The sequence below is a fragment of the Cervus canadensis genome, chromosome 11 (assembly GCF_019320065.1).
Source record: "Cervus canadensis isolate Bull #8, Minnesota chromosome 11, ASM1932006v1, whole genome shotgun sequence".
In the NCBI taxonomy this organism is placed as follows: Eukaryota; Metazoa; Chordata; class Mammalia; order Artiodactyla; family Cervidae; genus Cervus; species Cervus canadensis.
Window position 1 is genome coordinate 15120359 of NC_057396.1, and position 21515 is coordinate 15141873.

At 40.2% G+C, this 21515-nt stretch overlaps 1 protein-coding gene across 1 annotated transcript in view; it reads left to right on the forward strand.

Annotated features, from left to right (window-relative positions):
* Positions 1-691: 691 nt before the first annotated feature.
* RAB39A (RAB39A, member RAS oncogene family) overlaps positions 692-21515 on the forward strand; it is a 34865-nt gene continuing 14041 nt past the window's right edge. Inside the window, exon 1 of the mRNA XM_043482698.1 lies at positions 692-1059. Coding sequence (XP_043338633.1) covers positions 833-1059 — 227 coding nt within the window. The 5' untranslated portion in view covers positions 692-832. The remainder of the gene's footprint in view (positions 1060-21515) is intronic.

Sequence of the window (21515 nt, forward strand, 5' to 3'; positions counted from 1 at the left end):
TCATGAATATCTCACCATTTCATTTTCTTTCCTTCTCTCCTTCCCCAAACTGAAAGGCCCGATGGAGGCGATTGGCATTTTTGTCATTCTTCCGTAGTAATGAAAGCAATAATGAAGAGATGGTCGTGGCATGAGCAACGGCCAAAGTCCTTGCTTGAAGCATCCGGAACTTGCTCTGCAAATTTATTTCAACTTTGCTCTCAACTCTTTCACCTTAGAACACCTGGGAGGTAGCAGTCAATAAGGATGGAGAGCAGAAAGCCGCAAAGATATCTGGTTCGGCAACAGTGGTCACAGAGCTGATCAAACCCGATGAAAGTGGAAACCACATTTTCAAAAATCAGAGCCGGAATCTGACAAGCCCGCCCTGACGCCTCTAAAAGAAAATGATTTTCACTTTTCATTGGCTGACCCTCCCAGAGTTGAGCCCTTGTTTCATTTTCATTGGTCATTGCTGCCGTCACGTCCTTCCACCACACCCAAAACGCCCAGTGAGCTTTGGGGAAAAGTGATTTACAGAGGTCGGGGGCGGGAATTCGCGAGCAGCTAGACAATCCCGCGCCCCCCGCCCCCCGCCCCCCGCCCGCCCCGCCGCTTCCTCCTCACGACCCTGCCCCGCCCCCTGGCCTGAAGCCCCGCCCCTTCCCCTGCCGGGCCCCGCCTCTCCCTCCAGAGAGGGCGGGGACCTAGTGGCGGCCGCAGCCGCAGGAATATGCTGGAAGCCGGCTGGCGGGCGCCGGGGAGGTGCTGAACGGACAGTTCCCGCCGCTTTATTTGCCCGGCGGCGGGTAGGAGGGTGGGGCGGCCTTAGAGTCCGCTGGGCACGTGAGCGATGGAGACCATCTGGATCTACCAGTTCCGCCTCATCGTCATCGGGGACTCCACCGTGGGAAAGTCGTGCCTCCTGCACCGCTTCACTCAGGGCCGCTTCCCTGGGCTGCGCTCCCCAGCCTGCGACCCCACAGTCGGCGTGGACTTCTTCTCCCGCCTGCTGGAGATCGAGCCCGGCAAGAGGATAAAGCTGCAGCTCTGGGACACGGCGGGACAGGAGCGGTTCAGGTAGGACCCCCGGCGCTGGGACCCACCCCCCCCCAGGGACCGCACCGCCCCCTCCGTCCGCCTGGGGCCCCCTCCCTAAGCGTTGTCCGCACCGGCCCGAGTCGGGAGTAGCTCTGGCCCTTCCCTCTCGAAAGTGCAAACACTCCATTCTCGCTTCCCCTTTGCCCCTCCTCTTCCAGGGACGACTTCCTCCTCCGCAATTTCTCACTTCTTTCTTTGGCTCCCATTTCCTGCGCCCCCTTTCCGTTTTTCCTTTCCCGCCTGAACCCAGGTCACCCTCACCAGCCCCTCTTACCCAGCACTCTGGCCCTGCTGGCATTTTGATCCCCAACTCTTCGGCTCCCCCGCTGCCTTCTCCCCAAACTCAGCGTCCCTCGCTTCTCACGCCCTGACCTGGCCACCCTTCTCCAAGCTCCAATTTTCCTCCTCTGACCGAGCAGCTTCCCATCTATGCGGCCCCGGAGAACTGCATAGAAGGATTCCCAGATTCGTGATTGATCCGTTTAGCTTCACAGCAAGCAGTGCTCCAGCCCAGATTACAGCATGAGCTCATTGGGCACCGTGCAGACAGAGATGAATGCGGTAATGGTCTGAACATCTCACAGCACCGAATGTGGTCATCAGAAATACAGGGCCAGGACCCGTGAGAGTGTGTCTAGTACAGCAACCAAGGACACAGACACAGCTGAGTTTTTGTGTTTCATTGTTATTGTTTTTTAAGGATTGAGTTGTCTTTAGAAGTTTGTCATCACTGGTGCTTTGTTGGAGAAAAGAGAGATGTACATACTGAGATTTGTTAGGAACTTTTCCTTTATTTTATTTATAATAGATACTTAATGTTCCAGGGTGATAAAAGATCAGAAAATACTTTTCTACATGGAGGAGGAATACAAATAAATAGTCTCATTCTACATGCTCATTGAAACCCTGAAGGATTTCACAAAAGTGACTGCCAAATAAAAACTAAATGTAAATTGTATGCATTTCCTAGATATTTAAGATGGAATCAGATATGAAGCACATTTAAAATTTTTAGGATTCAAGAACTTTTTTTTTAGAGGAAGGTAAGGGATCTGATATATTATAGTATTTGGGACTCTTTTAAGGTTCTATTATCAACTGGAACTCATTAAAGCAAACATTTTGTAGTCTTCTGCTTTTGGAATAGGTACTTCTTAACCATACTTCCCAAACATGGCTCCCCCTCCCCCCATCCAACACCCATTCTGAGTGAGATCAGCCTACTTCTCTGAGAAAAAGAGAAAAAGCCTCCTTTAAAATAATTTTTCAAACTCTTAATTCCTCATCTATAAAATGGAGTCATTATGATCTCTAAGATTCATTACAGTTTTACCATTGTAAGGTTGACAGCAAATTCATTCACTTATGATCTCAATCAGAGATGAACGTTAAGATATTTCATGGTCAGTAAAAAGCATTTACTATAGCTCTTGCTCTACCCTCTAAAGTGAAGTGAAGTTGCTCAGTCATGTCTGACTCTTTGCAACCCCATGTACTGTAGCCCGCCAGGCTCCTCCATCCATGGAATTTTCCAGGCAAGAATACTGGAGTGGGTTGCCATTTCCTTCTCCAGGGGATCTTCCCAATCTAGGGATCAAACCCAGGTCTCCCGCATTGCAGGCAGACTCCTTACCCTCTGAGCCACTAAAGTGAATATAGTGAAAACATGTTCTTTATACCTTAACTTCTATACCATTACTTTATACCTTAAACATCTAGCAACTACTGATAGTTAAGTATAGGTAGTAAAATCTTCTTGAGTCTAAAATGCTTTCCTTAAAAGTAACTCTTTTAAAAACATTTTTTAATTAATTTATTTTAACTGGAGGCTAATTACTTTACAGTACTGCGGTGGTTTTTGCCATACATCGACATGAATCAGCCATGGGTGCACATGTGTCCCCCCATCCTGAACCTCCCTCCCACCTCCGTCCCCACCCCATCCCTCTGGTTGTCCCAGAGCATCGGCTTTGCGTGCCCTGCTTCATGCATTGGACTTGCACTGGTCCTCTATTTTATATATGGTAATATACATGTTTCAATGCTATTCTCTCAAATCGTCCCACCCCCGCCTTCTCCCACAGAGTCCAAAAGTCTGTTCTTTACATCTGTGTCTCTTTTGCTGCCTTGCACATAGGATTGTCATATACTGTGTTGGTGTTTCTCTTTCCGACTTACTTCACTCTGTATAATCGGCTCCAGTTTCATCCACTTCGTTAGAACTAACTCAAATGCGTTCTTTTTTTATAGCTGAGCAATATTCCATTGTGTATATGTACCATAACTTCCTTATCCATTCATCTGCTGATGGACATCTACGTTGCTTCCATGTCTTATTTATTGTAAAGGGTGCTGCAATGAACATTGGGGTACATGTGTCTCTTTCAATTCTGGTTTCCTTAGTGTGTATGCCCAGCAGTGGGATTGCTGAGTCTTATGGTAGTTCTAGTCTCAGTTTTTTAAGGAATCTCCACACTGTTTCTCCATAGTGGCTGTACCACTTTGCATTCCCACCAACAGTGTGAGAGGGTTCCCTTTTTTCCATATCCTCTCCAGCATTTATTGTTTGTAGACTTTTTGATGGCGGCCATTCTGACCTGTGTGAGATGATACCTCATTGTGGTTTTGTTTTGCATTTTTCTAGTAATGAGTGATGTTGAGCATCTTTTCATGTTTCTATTAGCCATCTGTATGTCTTCTTTGGAGAAATGTCTATTTAGTTCTTTTGCCCACTTTTTGATTGGGTCGTTTTTCTGGTATTGAGCTTTATGAGCTGCTTTTATATTTTGGAGATTAATTCTTTGTCAGTTGTTTTGTTTGCTGCTATTTTCTCCCATTCTGAAGGCTGCCTTTTCACCTTGCTTATAGTTTCCTTCATTGTACAAAAGCTTTTAAGTTTAACTAGGTCCCATTTGTTTATTTTTGTTTTTATTTCCCTTACTCTGGGAGGTGGGTCATAGAGGATCTTGTTGTGATTTACATCAAAGAGTGTTCTACCCTTGTTTTCCTCTAAGAGTTTTATAGTTTCTGGTCTTCCATTTAGGTCTTTAATCCATAAAAGTAGCTCTTAAACTTATTGTAAGGGTTGGTTAAATTGTTAGATTTTAAAGATCTTTTCTGCTAAATACATCCTTGTTTTTTATTGCCTTTAAGAAGAATGTACATTTACTTTATATGTACTATTTAAACTGGCTTCCCAGGTAACCCAGTGGTAAAGAATCCACCTGCGAATTCAGGAGACAAGGGTTTGATCCCTGGGTAGGGAAGATTCCCCTAGAGTAAGAAATGGCAACTCACTCCAGTATTCTTGCCTGGAAAATTCCATGGACACAGGAGGCTGGTGGGCTAAAGTCCATGGGGTCACAAGGAGTCAGACATGACTGAGCACACACATACACATTTAAATCAGACAGTAACACTCATAATAATGCAAGGACATTTAGGGAACACTCACTGACAGTGAGTCATACTATATTTTGTTTGGCTGTTTACCAAAGATGTATTCCTAAATTTATTCAGTGGCTGCCTCCAAATACTTGCTTTTCTCTCATTTAGCAGAACAATTTCTCCATAAAATTGCATTAAACAGTTATTGTTAAATCATTCTGTACCTTCCTCTAAGAAAATACAGATACTTATTTTGAGTAAGTGCATTTGTTTCATAGAAAGGCACTATTTAGTTCATGAATGTATAGTCCTGTCATTAGTTGTAATCATACTGTTTAACTGTAATCAGGAATTTGTGGGAAACATTCCATTTACATTCTGTTTAGAGATTTGTTGGTGATCAGATATAAGCAAAAACAAATCAGTTTTAGACAGTTCAGGAGATAGCTTAAAAGCATAAACAAATATGTTATAGGACAACAAAGTAGTGAGCTTATGATTATGATATAAATAGCCTTAAGTTACCTTTTTCTTGGAGGGGAGGGACGGGAGGGGGCAGGCTTCCCTCATGGTTCATCTGGTGAAGAATCTGCCTGCAATGTGGAAGACCTGGGTTCGATCCTTTGGTTGGGAAGATCCCCTGGAGAAGGGAAAGGCTACCCACTCCAGTATTCTGGCTTGGAGAATTCCATGGACTGTATAGTCCATGGTGTTGCAAAGAGTCAGAACAGGACTGAGCAACTTTCACTTTTCATCTTTTTTTTACCCATCTTTTTTTTTACCCAACTTTATTAAAGTAATAATTGATAAAGCCTTAGTTTTTAAAGTTCAGAGCATATATTAATATGCTTGTAGCCAGTAACTAGTCACACAAAAAAAGAGAACAAAATCAAAGTGAAGAAAGTTGAGAAAAATGATGAACATGTGAGCATCTGTAAATCGTAGCATAATACTCAATTGTTAAACTTTTTGTTATTAACGCTGTGTTTTAGTCAGAATAAATGTTAAATTGCTGTATTAAGGATACTTATAATTACAGTGCCTTATTTAATGATAATTCATTTCTCTCTTGTTTAACAGTCTCAAGGTAAGTGGTCCATCATTCAGGACCATCATTCAGATGCCTTCTCTCTTACTCTCTTACTATCCAGGCCGTCATTCAAGAGAGAGATCATTCTCTCTTACTTTCCTACCATCCCTAGAACATTATCATCATCTCTGTGGACAAAGCTGGGTGTAGGCACACTGTGTGCCTGTTTGGGGAGAGGGGAAAGAAAGGATCTAAACCAAGCAATGTTTCTTTTAAGCAGGCGAGGCCAGTGTGGTGCAGATTCCTTCAGCTCTCAATTCATTGAGGAGAAATAGGTTATAAGGCCACACTTATGCAGGGCTACCATGTGCTCGGGGGAAAGGGAAGATGGATTTGGCATTGTAGGCACTGGGTGAAACTAGCAATCATCACTTCTATTTTTTAATCATCATAGTGGAAGAAGTTTATCAGGAAAGGAAACAAAAATATTGTTTAACAGTATTAATAGGGATAAATAAGTGTAAATATGACTAGACATATAGACAGCACCAAATGTAAAAGTATAAATTTTGAATTTTTCTCATGAAAAGCATTTAAGGCAATATGAAGATAAAATGAGATATAGCAACATTAGCTATGGGGATAGAAAATCTGAAGCTTCAAGCCAGACTTGGCCTTTTGTTTCATGTTGTCTGGCCTTTGGGGTATTACAATTACAGCCAGAGATTGTAAAGCTCAAAGAATAATGTCCTCCTAGTGCAGTGCTTCTCAAAGTGTGTTCTGCAGAACACTCATACCATGTGATTCATTTTAAAGGATGGGTTCTCTAATCAAATAAGTTTGAAAATCCTTGTATTCCATTTCTCTCTTACAAAATTCATATCAAAGATGCCAAGAAGTCTTGAGTAAAGAAACCTATTTACCTTTGATTAAACTAGCATTTTCACCATTTATTTGAAGGGCTATTCTTAAAATATGAAAATCTATGATTAGTAGTGTTCTAAGTAGTATAATTTGGGGGAAACTCCTTTGATGAATTGCTTTAGTCACATTCCTTGAGCAGAACCAAGTAAACTTTTGAAGTTTGGAGCAACGGAAAACCTGCAGATATTGGTTAACCTTTTCCTCTAGCTCCTTTCTACTGTGTATCTTTCTCTTCCTTATGTGTCTTACCCTTCCTTAAACTCCTTATTTTTTAATTTTCCTTTACCCTCTTCATCTGTCAGTTTCTACTCGTAGTTTCCTCCCACCTTATCTTCTTTCATTTCATTTTAATGTGTCTTTTTTTAATCTCATTTCTTTTTAGCTTATTTCTCCATATTTATCCCTCTGCTTCTCTTCTGTCTCTGTTTTCTCCTTTGTCACTTCAAAACATTCATATGAAGTAAATATTTAAAAGTGGTTTGTTTTCTGTTCATAATTTTAAGAGTAAGCATCACGAACATTTTCTATTTTTCCTTAAGAGATCATTTAAGATTTCTAAATGAAATGGGTTTTTCTATTGTTTTTAATTAATCATTTACTTTTGGCTGCACTGGGTCTTCCTTGCTTTGCACAGGCTTTCTCTCATTGCAGCAAGTGGGGGCTACTCTTCGTTGCAGTGCACGTGCTTCCCGTTGTGGTGGCTTCCCTTGTTGCAGGAGCACAAGCTCTAGGCGGTGGGCTTCAGTAGTTGTACCCCTCCAGGCCAGAAACTGCTGCGCGCAGGCTGTTAGGGTGCACGGACTCAGTAGTTGTGGCGGCATGGGCTTAGTTGCTCCGCAGCATGTGGACTCTTCCCGGACCAGGGATCAAACCCATGTCCCCTGCATTGGCAGGCAGAGATTCTTTACCACTGTGCCACCCTGGAAGTCCTGTTTTTCTTTTTTAAGGAATCTTTATTTGATTTCCACCCTCCTTACTGTGGTTCATGATTGTCAATGGAGATTTTCTGATAGCGGATTGGTGGGCTCATAATTACATAGGTAACGGAACAAAGATTGTCTGCAATTAAGTGCTATAATCATTGCAGTCTGCTGTAGTTCCAAGTTATTAGAAACAATAGAAAGCTGGGCTCTATTTGTATTGAGTGATCAGATAATACAGTGTTTTGATTAAAATTATCTGTGTTGTAACAGAAATAAAGCCAAATTAGATTAGATATAGGGGATAAATTATAAATGATACCTATTTCATGAGAAGCAAAATGTCAGTGAACATACAGGTGTCCTAATAACATGTGTTTGTGGATTTTCTCTCTAGTCTATTTCCATTATCCAGTGCTGTCAGCGCCAAACTGTCTCAGTCTCTGAGCCTCTTATTCAAATTCTTAAAAGAAAAAATATCATTGATTTTTGATTGGCCAGTGAGTCAGCTCCCCTAAGGTTGGGTTATTAAGATAATATACACATAAAATACAAAGGAATTATACAAATTTCGAGATATGTTTTATAAGTCATACAAAGCAAATGAATCTGTAGGAGTCTACTTATTTGGGAAAGAGAAATTCACAGAAGAAAAAAGTGAACAGTCACCCCAAAAAGTATACTTTCTCATATTTCAGAGTAAAATGATATGTAAAAAGAAGCCAGCATTGTTTCTAACAAGTGTAGCAGAATGTGGAAAGATGACCCTTGTAGCCAAGTGTATTTTTATATGCTGAAATTTATTTTTGCTGTCCATTCAGAACAGTCAGACCATTTTGAGTGATTGCATAGTCAGTACAGTTAAGAAGCTAGCCATTAAATTCAAAACCCTGTGATTAGTTTTCTTAATTTCCTTTTTCTTCAGTGAATCAATTGATTTTGCCTACGTAGCCATAACCTCAATGACATATTGGTATATGAAGGTGATTATACATCCTCTTTAGTAACTAAATATTGTAAATAAAGTAGACTAAATATTGTACTTCAGTGTTTGAAGAGCCTAGGCCAGCAGCAGGCAAAATTGCAAAGTAAGTAGAATGCATTCTTAGGGCCTTTGGTGCTTTCCTACTTTTTCTTTCCTTCTGTTTTTGAATAGTAAGATCTTGACCAACTCTTCTGTTTTCCTTTCGCATCTCAGTTGAAAAGCCATTCCTTAATTCTGCATCCTAGCTTCAGAGAGAGAAGTAGCTGGAAGATCAAGAGATACAAAAATATTGAAAGAATAGGGTTCTTCTAGGAGTATTTCTACTCTAAAAGAGAATGACCACCTGGTATCATCTTGAAGTAATGTTTCCCTGTTGGTGGAGTTGTGAATCTGTGGCTGAAGGGTGTTGGAGTTTCCTCTCATCATGCTGCATCAATGACCACCTATTCTGACACACTGGCCCCACATTTAGCTTTCAAGAAAATGGCTAGAAGAAAAATTAGTAATGTTGTCAGTATATGGATCACTCAGTAAAGTTTTCCAATGAAGAAAAGTGCTTTGCTTAGTCTCAGAGAAAGAGACAGAATAAATTGCTACCCATTCTTGGTCAGTTTTGATAGTATATAAAGATTTCTTAACAACTTAGCCTCCATAGACATTTTACTTAAAGTTTAAAGAGCAACTTCTTGGAATGATATGAGATCATTTATTTTGATGTTTTAAAGAGCCAGTTATTCTTATCCTAACTGAGTTAGAAGAAATCTGCATTCTCCAGTCTGTTCTGTGAAGTGGTGGAAAAGAAAGGTGAACCACTCAAATAATACTGAGGTACACACACACACCAGAGAACATCAGATTTTACTTTAATAAAATATTTGCATTCTTTCTGAAGTGAAATCCTACAAAGCCTATACTTTATGATACCAATAAATCTGCCTTCAAATGTCAGTAACTTTTAATCAATTCTGACAATATGTAATTCAGAGTTCATTTAAAAATTATTACCCTACACAGTCTACCTCACTTATCATGAAATAAATATCATTAAAAACCCATTGTTTTCTGAAAGGAGTCACTTCATGTAATGAAGTAGTATTCTAAGCTATAGGAGTTCCAGAAAAATGTGAAACAGAGGTCCAGTACACTTCAAAGTTAAAAGTATATTTTTAGTTTAAGCTGTGAAAGAGTTTCAAAATAGCGATAGTAGTTCTGTATATCAGAGTCAGACATGACTGACGTGACTTAGCATGCATGAGTGCATTGTAGAAGGAAATGGCAACCTGCTCCAGTATTCTTGCCTGGAGAATCCCAGGGACAGAGGAGCCTGGTGGGCTGCCGTCTATGGGGTCGCACAGAGTCGGACACGACTGAAGCGACTTAGCAGCAGCAGTAGCAGCAGTTCTGTATATAAGCATGACTGAGTAACTGTCGATGGCTTGGTGGCATATTATTTTATTTTGGCTTAAAATCTTAGTGTTCTTTAAAACATTCTTAAAATGTACTGAATTTTGTTTTTTCTATTTCCTTCCTATGGTAATGATTCATTTTTAATTGAGGAATAACATGCTAAATAAAATTATTTTTTTACTGGTAGTACGTCTTTAAGACCATCCACTCATACCAATATCTAGGATATAAATAAACCATCAAAAATGTCACAATGCCAGAAGAATTGGTAAGGTAACAGAGACAGAATTCTCTCTTAGGTTTATTTCTACTTCACAGGTATAATGATTGCATTAGAGTTACCTGAGAAAGGTCTTTAGCAAGCCAGGCCCCAAAAGTTATCAGTGACTTTTCTTGGCAAAATATTATCCTTCTGTTGTGGCTCAGACCATAAAGAATCTGTCTGCAACAGATAGACCCGGGTTCAATATTTGGGTTGGGAAAATCCCCTTGAGAAGGGAATGGCTACCCACTCCAGTATTCTTACCTGGAGATGCTGCCATGGACAGAGGAGTCTGGTGGGCTACAATGTCTAGGGTCACAAAGAGTTGGACACAACTGAAGCTATTTAGCATGCATGCATATGCCTATTTCTTCCCTTACTTTTTGTGTAATTGGTCAGAATCTCTTGTCTAAATTATCTTCCTGTGTCAAAAGTGGTTTTTCATCTGATTCTTCAACCTTTCCAAATGTATTTCTGTTTTGTAGGACATAGTGTGATATGGCCTGAAACAGATAAGGCTAAATGACAGCCTTAATAACAGACATCTGCCTCAGAAATATAAAAGAATAGTGTGTGGCCTGAACTGAACCCTCTTCTCTGAGGAGAGATCAAGAGAGAATACTGCAAATGGGAGTTAATGTATATTATGAACTTCTTGGCTATAAGAGAAGACATTTTAAAAAAAAGAGAGTATAGAGTCTCAAATTCTAGGTATTGCTTATCATTTTTCCTCAGAGTAGCATTTTTCAAAGTAATAGGTATAATTTGAGTAAAACTTTCCTTGATCAAATACTGTTAAAAATGCTGGGGTTTTGCAAGATTTCTCGAGCTTTAATATAATACTAACTTTCTAATATACTTTGTAAACACCCAAGACATACATGGTGTTTCCCAACCCAGAGTCCCATTACACAGAATGAGAAAGACTAGCGATTTCTTCAAGAAAATCAGATACACCAAGGGAACATTTCATGCAATGATGAGCACAATAAAGGATAGAAATGGTATGGACCTGACAGAAGCAGAAGATATTAAGAAGCGGTGGCAAGAATACACAGAACTATACGAAAAAAAACCTTCATGACCCAGATAACCACAATGGTGTGATCACCCACCTAGAGCCAGACATCCTGGAATGCGAAGTCAAATGAGTCTTTGGAAGTATCACTACGAACAAAGCTCGTGGAGGTGATGGAATTCCAGCTGAGCTATTTCAAATCCTAAGATGATGCTGTGAAAGTGCTGCACTCAATATGCCAGCAAATCTGGAAAACTCAGCAGTGGCCACAGGACTGGAAGAGGTCAGTTTTCATTCCAATCCCAAAGAAAAGCAATGCCAAAGAATGTTCAAACTATCATACAAGTACCCTCATTTCACACACTAGCAAAGTAATACTCAAAATTCTCCAAGCCAGGTTTCAATAGTACATGAACCGTGAACTTCCAGATGTTCAAGCTAGATTTAGAAAAGGCAGAGGAAGCAGAGATCAAATTGCCAACATCCACTGGATCATTGAAAAAGCAAGAGAGTTCCAGAAGAACATCTACTTAATGCTTTATTGACTACACTAAAGCCTTTGACTGTGTGGGTCACAACAAACTGTGGAAAGTTCTTCAAGAGATGGGAATACCAGACCACCTGACCTGCCTCCTGAGAAATCTGTATGCAGGTCAAGAAGCAATAGTTAGAACTGGACATGGACCAACAGACTGGTTCCAAATAGGAAAAGGAGTACATTAAGACTGTATATTGTCACCCTGCTTCTTTAACTTATATGCAGAGTACATCATGAGAAATGCTGGGCTGGAAGAAGCACAAGCTGGAATCAAGATTGCCAGCAGAAATATCAATAACCTCAAATATGCAGATGACACCACCCTTATGGCAGAAAGTGAAGAAGAACTAAAGAGCCTCTTCATGAAAGTGAAAGAGAAGAGTGAAAAAGTTGGCTTAAAGCTCAACATTCAGAAAACTAAGATCATGGCATCTGGTCCCATCACTTCATGGCAAATAGATGGGGAAAAAATGGAAGCAGTGACAGACTTTATTTTCTTGGGCTCCAAAATCACTGCAGATGATGATTACAGCCATGAAATTAAAAGACACTTGCTCCTTGGAAGAAAAACTATGACCAACCTGGACAGCATATTAAAAAGCAGGGACATTACTTTGCCACCAAAGGTCCATCTAGTCAATGCTGCGCTTTTTCAAGTAGTCATGTATGGATGTGAGAGTGCACCATAAAGAAAGCTGAGCAATGAAGAATTGATGCTTTTGAACTGTGGTGTTGGAGAAGACTCTTGAGAGTCCCTTGGACAGCAAGGAGATACAACCAGTCCATGCCAAAGGAAATCAGTCCTGAATATTCACTGGAAAGGCTGATGCTGAAGCTGAAACTCCAATACTTTGGCCACGTGATGGGAAGAACTGACTCATTTGAAAAGACTGTGATGCTGGGAAAGATTGAAGGCAGGAGGAGAAGGGAACAACAGAGGATGAGATGGTTGGATGGCATCACTGACGTGATGGACATGAATGAGTTTGCGTAAGCTCCAGGGAGTTGGTGATGGGCAGGGAGGCCTGGCGTGCTGCAGTCCATGGGGTTGTAAAGAGTCAGACACAACTGATTGACTGAACTGAACTGAACTGAACTGATTTTGGGAATCAGTAGAGAGATTAGAACACGTCAAAGAAAAAGTGTAGGCAATTCCCTAAATTTTAGAATGTATTTGAGAACCTCGCATGGTTTCTTCTCTCATTTGATTCTCTGTCTCTTTTTAAAAGTTATTTATTATTTTAGTTTTGACTGTGCTAGGTCTTCGTTGCTGCACAGTTTTTCTCTAATTGCAGTGAGCAGTGGCTACTGTCTAGTTGTGGTGCACAGGCTTCTTTTGCGGTGGATTCTCTTGTTGCAGGGCACAGGGTCTTGGGTGTGCAGACTTCAGTAGTTGCGGCTCCCAAGCTCTCGAGCACAGGCTCAGTAGTTGTGGCACACGGACTTAGTTGTTCCATGGCATGTGACATCTTCCTGGGTCAGGGATCGATCCCGTGTCTCTTGCACTGACAGGCGCACTCTTTAATGCTAAGCCACCAGGGAAGCCCTCTGTCTCTTTTGCTGGTTCTTCTAGGTGACTTTGTCAGGTCTCCGTTTCAAAATTAAAAGGTACACTCACTTGTTTTAAGGGCTACAGAAAGGTTATGGGAGTAGGAAATCAAAAGTTAGTGTAGCAAATAGATGAAATTTAAGACATATTTGATAGGACTGGAGGATAGACTCTGAAAAGAGAATCAGAAATGGAAGAGAAGGTATAACTAATTGTGTACGAGAGAACTGTTGGAGGCAAGGTAAATCAGTGAGAGTTGAATTGAAAATAAAATCCAAGAAAATTCCATGGACTGTATAGTCCATGGGGTGGCAAAGAGTCAGACACAGCTGAGCGACTTTCACTTTCACTTTTCGGCTTCCCAGATAGCTAGTTGGTAAAGAATCCGCCTGCAATGCTGGAGACCCCAGTTCGATCCCTGGGTTGAGAAGATCCCCTGGAGAAGGGAAAGGCTACCCACTCCAGTATTCTGGCCTGGAGAATTCCGTGGACTGTGTAATCCATGGGCCCATGTAGTCCATGGGTCGCCAAGAATCGGTCATGAGTGAGTGACTTTCACCTCACCTCCATGTGGTTTCTACCCTGAAAAATACTTTGTGTACAACCCCACCCCACTCCCATCTCTAGATCCAAGTTAATTACTGTGTCTACGCAAACCATTATTTTTCTGGTCTATTCAGAAACGAAAGGAGAAATAGCTTTACACAATAGAAGTGGTGCTGATAACTGACAGCAAACACTTGTGGCTGCAATGACAACCAACTTTCCCCTGCATGCAGTACTCAGCAACTGCACAGCCACACTTAGTAACAGGAATGACCCCAACCCACTGCAACAGAAGAATTTATATGACGTTTTTTGCCTTGATAAGCAAGGAAAGATACTGGGTATTAAGCAAAGCTACAAGCAAATACTGGCTACGGTGTCCTAACATTTCAAAAGTACAATGAACTAGCTTTCTGCTTTTTTCAAGAGAAACTGAAATCCATCAGAATGATGATTTACCTGTGGAAATCTATGCATTTATTTAAATTAACTGGGTACACGGCACTAGATACAAAGATAGATGTAAAAATAAATAAGATGTAGTCTCACGTTGCTGTCTCTATACTGGATAGAGCACAGACTATATTGCAATCCAGAAACTGGCCAAATATGGTATCTTAAATGATACAGAATTTTGTTTCTCTCTCCCCTGTCTTGATAGTCCAGCATGAGCAGTTCTGGACTATCTAGGTGACTATGCCTCAGCTTCAGTTTCCAGGGTTTTCCAGTCACTGCCATTCCTAACAGGCAAGAAGGAGAAAGATGCAGCCTAGGGCAAATGGCTTCTTTAAGCAGATGAACCTCAGACCGTACATGTAATTTACCATGTTCCATTGATCCAAACTTAGTGATATGCCAAAACTTGCTGTAAGAAAACTGGAGAAATATAGTTTCTATGTGAGTTGCTGTGTACAAGCAAAAACTCATGGAGTTCTATTACTAAAAGAAGACAGGGAGAATAGACCCTGAGGGACAATTAGAGATCTTTCTCACAGGCTCATAGCAAAGAAAGGTAATAAATAATTGGAATAAAGGCTGGTAAGTACTAAAATAAGTTCTGGTGGCAGAACAAAGGGAGAAATTGTCTTCTGTGTGTAGGGTGAGGGCTTGTTTCAGAGGATGTATCTGAAAGAATGTGGTCCTTGCTGCTGGGACGTGAAGGATATGTCAGTAGTAAGAGAAATAACAATAGGAAGCAATAACAATAGACTGGAAGAAGTGGCTTCCAGTAATGACAGCAGATTGAATACCTATGCCTTTTTTGTTTTTTGTTTTTTTTTTTCTGAAACCTCACTAAAGTAACAATAGTTTTGTTTTTTAGCCATAGATCCTAGCAAGAATAGGTAACAAGACAACAGCAAAAAAAAAAAAAAAAAAAATTTGAAGTAAGGAAGCAGATGGAGGAATGATACATGAATTAGCAATTTAAAGAAAATTAGCTTCTAAGCTAGGGGGTAGGAAAAGCGAAAAACCAAACCAGTATATATCATTGAGTCCTCTAAAGACCCAGGAAATGGTGACACCAGATACTTCTGAATTAGGGATGCAAAATAAGGATCATTGATTGTCAATCTGTTTAAGAAAGATTGGGTCCTCACATCCCCTCCACCATTCCATGCAACAGTTGACTTCCTCTTCCCGCACATTGGCAAAAAACTAGAAATTTATTCTTTGAAAAAGTTAAACATAGAATCTCTTACTGAAATGATCAGGCATAAGTGAGGTTGGGATCCCTTATTAAAAGTAAGGACTTTAAGTGAATGTGTGCATGTTGTATGCTAAGACTGTCTAGCTTTCTTCCCTGTCTTAGCTTCCAGAATGCTGACAATCAGATCTTCACCCTTCAAACAGAACATTGGTGAAATCATTTCAGAAGAATTTGACCAGGCCAAGAAGAAAGACTTAAGATACCAACATTAGCAATTCCTCAACTAAATGATCCATCCTGATCATCTTATGAGTTAGGCTTTTAGTCTCAGTGAAAGACTGCAAGAAATATTAGGAAATCCAAAATATGAAATCTAGAGACTGAAATAAACAGAAGCCAAAAGCAACCAGAAAAACAAATTTGATAAGGGAGAAGGGAATGTTTCAGAAGTACAACCCCTCCCCCCTGCCAAAATCCCTGTCTTTAACTTTCTCAGAGGGAAAATAGGAAAATATTGCAATCATAAAAGAAGAATAAATACTGTTTTTTCAAAAGAATAGTCTGAGAAAAAAAGAGCTTTTGGAAACACAATAGAAAAAAGTAAAACACTCAATATAAAGTTGGGGAAGTCTCTCAAAAAATAGGACAAAAGGACAAAGACTTAGAAAATAGGAAAAATATATATATTTTTTTTTTTTTTTCTTTAGTTAGATGACTGTTCCAGTAGGTTCAATAAAAACGCAACGGGCATTCCAGGAAAATGGAACAGAAAAAAACAGGAAAGAAATGATCAGTGAAGCAATTTAAAAAATATTTCCAAGGTGTAGGGACCTGAGTTTTCAGATGAGAAGAGCCCAGCACAATAAATGAAAGTAGACACATTCTAAGGGACATTGTCATGAAATCCTAAACCCTGGGTCCACAGAGAAGTTCCTACAAACTTCCGGGGTAGGGCAGGGGAGGGATATGGATAATAGGTAATAGGTCACGTGAAAAAGATCAGGAATCAGATTGACTTCACACTTCCTGTAAACAACAGTTGAACCTCGAGGGCAATGGAAAGATTTCAAAATTCTGAAAGAATTCTGTGTCTGACCATTCAACTGTGAAAACAGAATAAAAACAAGCAAAACTTCAAAATATTACCTCATGCATCTTTTTTTCCTCATGCATCTTTTTTTTTTTTTTTTTAAAGCTTTTTATTTTGTTTTAGGGTATAGCCGATTAACACTGTTGTGATTCAGGTGAACAGGAAAGTGACTCAGCCACACATATACATGTATCCATTCTCCCCGAAACTCCCCTCCCATCCAGGCTACCACACAGCACTGAGCAGAGTTCACTGTACTGTACGCTATGTCCCTATTGATAATCCATTTTAAATATAGTGTGTGTACATGTCCATCCCAAACTCCCTAACTATCCCTTCCCCTCATCCTTTCCTCTGGCAACCGTAGTTCATTCTCTAAGTCTGTGAATCTGTTTCCGTTTTGTAAGTAAGTTCATTTGTATTATTTCTTTTTAGATTCTGCATTAAGGGATGTCATACAATATTTCTCCTTCTCTGTCTGACTCACTTCACTCAGTATGACACTCTCTAGGTCCATCCATGTTGCTGCAAATGGCATTATTTCATTCCTTTTAATGGCTGAGCAATATTCCATTTTTTATATGTACCACCTCTTTATCGCTTCCTCTGTTGATGGGCATTTAGGTTGCTTCCATGTTTTGGCTATTGTAAACAATGCTGCAATGATCATTGGGGTGCATGTATCCTTTTGGACCATGTTTTCTCCAGATACATGCCCAGGAGTGGGATTATTTGGTTACAGGTGGCTAAAGTATTGTAGCTTTAGCATCAGTCCTTCTATTTCTAATTTCATAACATTATGATCAGAAAAGATGCCTGATGTGATTTCAGTTTTCTTAGACTAACCAAGGCTCACCTTGTGGCCCAGCATGTGGTCAGTCCTGGAGACCCTTTCATGTGCACTTGAGAAAAATGTGTAGTCTGCTATTTTTGGATGGAATTCTCTATAAATACCAGTTAAGTTCATCAGGTGTAAAGTGCCATGTAAGGCCTGTGTTTCCCTATTAATTTTCTGTCTGGATGATGTGTCCATTGATGAAAGTGGTCCACTATTATTGTATTACTGTTGATTTCTCCCTTTATGGTTGTTAGTATTTGCCTTACATATTGAAGTGCTCCTGTGTTGGGTGCATATATATTTATAATGGTTATATCTTCTTGGATTGATCCCTTGATCATTATGTAGTGTCCTTCTTTTCTCTTATAACAGTCTTTGTTTTAAAGTCTATTTTGTCTGATATGAGTATTGCTATTCTAGCTTTCTTTTATTTCCATTTGAATGAAATACTTTCTCCCATCCCCTTACTTTCAGTCTGTAAGTGACCCTAGGTCTGAGGTGAGTGTCTTGTAGACAGCATATATAGGGTCTTGTTTTTGTATCCACTCAGCCAGTCTATATCTTTTGGTTGGTGCATTTAATCCATTTACATTTAAGGTAATTACTGATATATATGATCCTATTACCATTTTCTTAATTGCTTGGAGTTCATTTTTTCTTTTCCTTCTCTTGTGTTTTCTGCCTGGAGAAGTGCCTTTAGCATTTTTTGTAAAGCTGGTTTGGTGGTGCTGAATTCTCTCAACTTTTGCTTGTCTGGAAAGCTTTTGATTTCTCCATCAAATCTGAAGGAGAGTCTTGTTGGGTAGAGTATTCTTGACTGTAGGTTCTTCCCTTTCATCACTTTAAATGTATCATGCTATTCCTTTCTGGCTTAGAGAGTTTCTGTTGAAAAATCAGCTGAAAGTTATGGGAGTTGGCTTTATATGTTATTTGTCATTTTCCCCTTATTTCTTTTAATAGTTTATCTTTGTCTTTAATTTTTATCAGTTTGATCACTATGTGTCTCAGCATGTTCCTTCTTAGGTCTATCTTTCCTGTTACTCTCTGCACTTCCTGGTATTGGCTGACTATTTCTTTTCCCATGCTGGGGGAGTTTTCAGCTGATTATCTCATCAAGTATTTTCTCAGGTCCTTTCTCTCTCTCTCTCTCTCTCTCTCTCTTCTCCTCTGGGACCCCTATAAATATGAATGTTGGTGCATTTAATGTGTCAGAGGTCTCTTATGCTGTCTTCGTCTCTTTTTTTAGTTTTGTTTGTTTTGTAATATTCTGTTTTGTGGCTGTGATTTCTGTCATTTCGTCTTCCAGGTCACTTATCTGTTCCTCTGCCTCAGTTATTCTACTATTGATTCCTTCTAGTGTATTATGCATCTCTGTTTGTTCTTTTTAGTTCTTCTAGGTTTTTGGCAAACATTTCTTGCATCCTTTGCATTCTTTTCCTCAGATCATGGATCATCTTCACTATCATTATTCTGACTTCTATTTCTGGAAGATTGCTTATCTCCACTTCATTTAGTTGTGTTTCTGGGGTTTTGTTACTTCATGTGGGACATAACTCTCTGCTTTTTCATCCTGATTAACTTTCTGTAATGTGGTTTTTGTTCTAACCATTGTGGGATCATGGTTCTTCTTGCTTCTTCTGTCTGCCCTCTGATGGATGAGGCTAAGGCTTATGCAAGCTTCCTGATGGGAGGTACTGATGGTGGGAAAAACTGGGTCTTGCTCTAGTAGACAGGGCTGTGCTCTTAGTTCAATTATCTGCTGATGGGTGGGGCTGCACTCCCTCCTTATTAGTTTGGCCTGAGGTTACCCAGCCCTGGAGCCTAAAGCCCTGCATGTATGCCTATTTGCTAAGTTGCCTCAGTTATGTCCTACTCTTTGCAACCCCATGGACTGTAGCCTGCCAGGCTCCTCTGTCCATGGGATTCTCCAGGCAAGAATACTGGAGTGGGTTGCCATATCTTCTTCCAGGGGATCTTCCCAACCAAGGGATCAAACCCACATCTCTTATGTCTCTCTCATTGGCGGGCGGCCTCTTTACCACTAGCGCCACCTGAGAAGCTGCCATGGTAGGACTGGTGGCGACCTCCAAGGGGGCTCACACCAAGGGGCACCTCCTAGGACTACTGCTGCAGTGCCCCCATCCCTGCGTTGAGCCGCTGCTGATCCACGCCTCTGCAGGAGACCCTCAAACACTAACAAGTAGGCGTGGTTCAGTCCCCTGTGGGCTCACTGCTCCTTTCCCCTGGGTCCTGGGGCACACAGGATTTTTGTGTGTGTGCCCTCCTAGACTGGAGTCTCTGTTTCCCCTGGTCCTGTGGGACTCCTGTCATCAAATCCTGCTGGCCTTCAAAGTCAGCTTCACTGGGGACTCCTAGTCCCTTTGCTGGATACCCAGGCTGGGAAGCCTGACGCAGGGCTCAGAACCTTCACAACAGTGGCAGAACTTCTTTGGTAATATTGTTCTCCAGTTTGTGGGTTTCCCACCTGGTGGGTAAGGGATTTGATTTTACCCTCCTACCATCTCGTTGTGGCTTCTCCTTTGTCTTTGATCATGGGGTATCTTTTTTGGTGGGTTCCAGCATCTTCCTGTTGATGGTTGGTCAACAGCTAGTTGCAATTTTGGTGCACTCACAGGAGGACGTGAGCACCCATCCTTCTACTCCGCCATTTTGAGCCAGTCTCCCTCATGTATCTTTTTTAGGAAGGTACTTGAAGATGTGCTGTATATCTCTCTATATATATAAACACAGACAAGCACACACATGCATGTAAAAGAATAAACTAGGAATGAAGACATGGGCTACAAGGAACAGGAGATTTACTTCTAAAGAAAATCAAAGGAAATGCCCTAGAAAATGGTGAAGGGAGATCCAGGATGCTATCTCTGCCCCAGATACCAAGGACAACCAGACCTGATTTATTGCAGCAGGGCAGAAGATTGTAGGAGAGAATCCTCAAGAAGGTGAAATTGACAGATAAGCTAATAGGTATGAACTTTATAAAAGATGGCAACTGGCAGAGTTTGGGGTTGGATTATTGAGGACTGCATGGAAAACTTAGCCAAAAAAAAAAAAGGAAGCGAAAAAAATGTGGTAGAGAGGGCTTACGCATTATCTGATGCTTCTTTTCCTCTGGACACATGGGAGGAATATATTTCTTTTCCCTCTTGCACTTAGAATCATATGACTATTTCTGGCCAATGAATTTGAGTAGAACTCACACGTGATAGTTTTAAAACACAACCCAGATTTTTTTTAACTTTCTTCCTATCAAGAGGTGGGTTATTTCTTACTGTAGCATAGCCTGGTCTATCTTGACTAATATGCAAGATAATTATCAACTCTAAGGAAAATAAATCATAGTTTATTTTGGGGCTTAGCACTGAAAAGTTTACATGGTCACAATAACCAAATGCCAAGAAATGATCTTTCTACAATTATGATATAATGATACAGTATTGGCAGGTTTGGGGAATGGGAAAAATAAGGATGTTCTATAAGTACACAGTAAACATTGATGAAAACATGAATTTAGAAAAAGAATAGAAAAGAACAACCTATTCTAATTTGAAAATAAAAGCTGCATAATTTCAGATATAGAATGAAATGAGAAAAGGATAAACACCAACATAAATTATAAAATGTGGAGAGATATACAAAGCCACATGAAATGAAGCAATATTGAGAGAGTCATATGGAAACAGAAGTCACAAAATGGTAGGAGGATTATAACCCAAGAGAAAATGTTCTTTACTTACATTAAATCACATAATGCATTATGTTACATGGAAGATCAAATATCATGAGAAGCTGTCATCATCTCATTTTTGTTCTGCAAAAGGATGCCAGAAGGTGTCAGAATAAGCGCTAGTCTTTTCTACACTTTCTCGTACCATACCAAATGGAAAATAAGCATCTTTCATTATTACCTTATAGAAACATGGTGAAGCTAGAAACATCTCTCATAAATTCTCATTAATTTCTAAATAAATTATTTGGATTTTCACATGACATGTCTGCCATCTAGAATTGACTACAGAGGACAATTTGAATTACAATTGAATTTAAATACAGTAGTTCTTTAGAAAAGGTGAATGATTTCACCTATATGTTTATAGTGTGTGCTGCTATTCAGCCCTCTTCTCCTCTTTGTTATTTGGCCTATTTCATGAATCCCTACTATAAATATCAAAAGCAGATAAGCTCTTTTATATTTGCCTCTGTTATTCCCCCATTTGCTTATTATTCGCATGCTGCCTGGGGATAGCCTTACAGAGTCTGAACTTATTAATT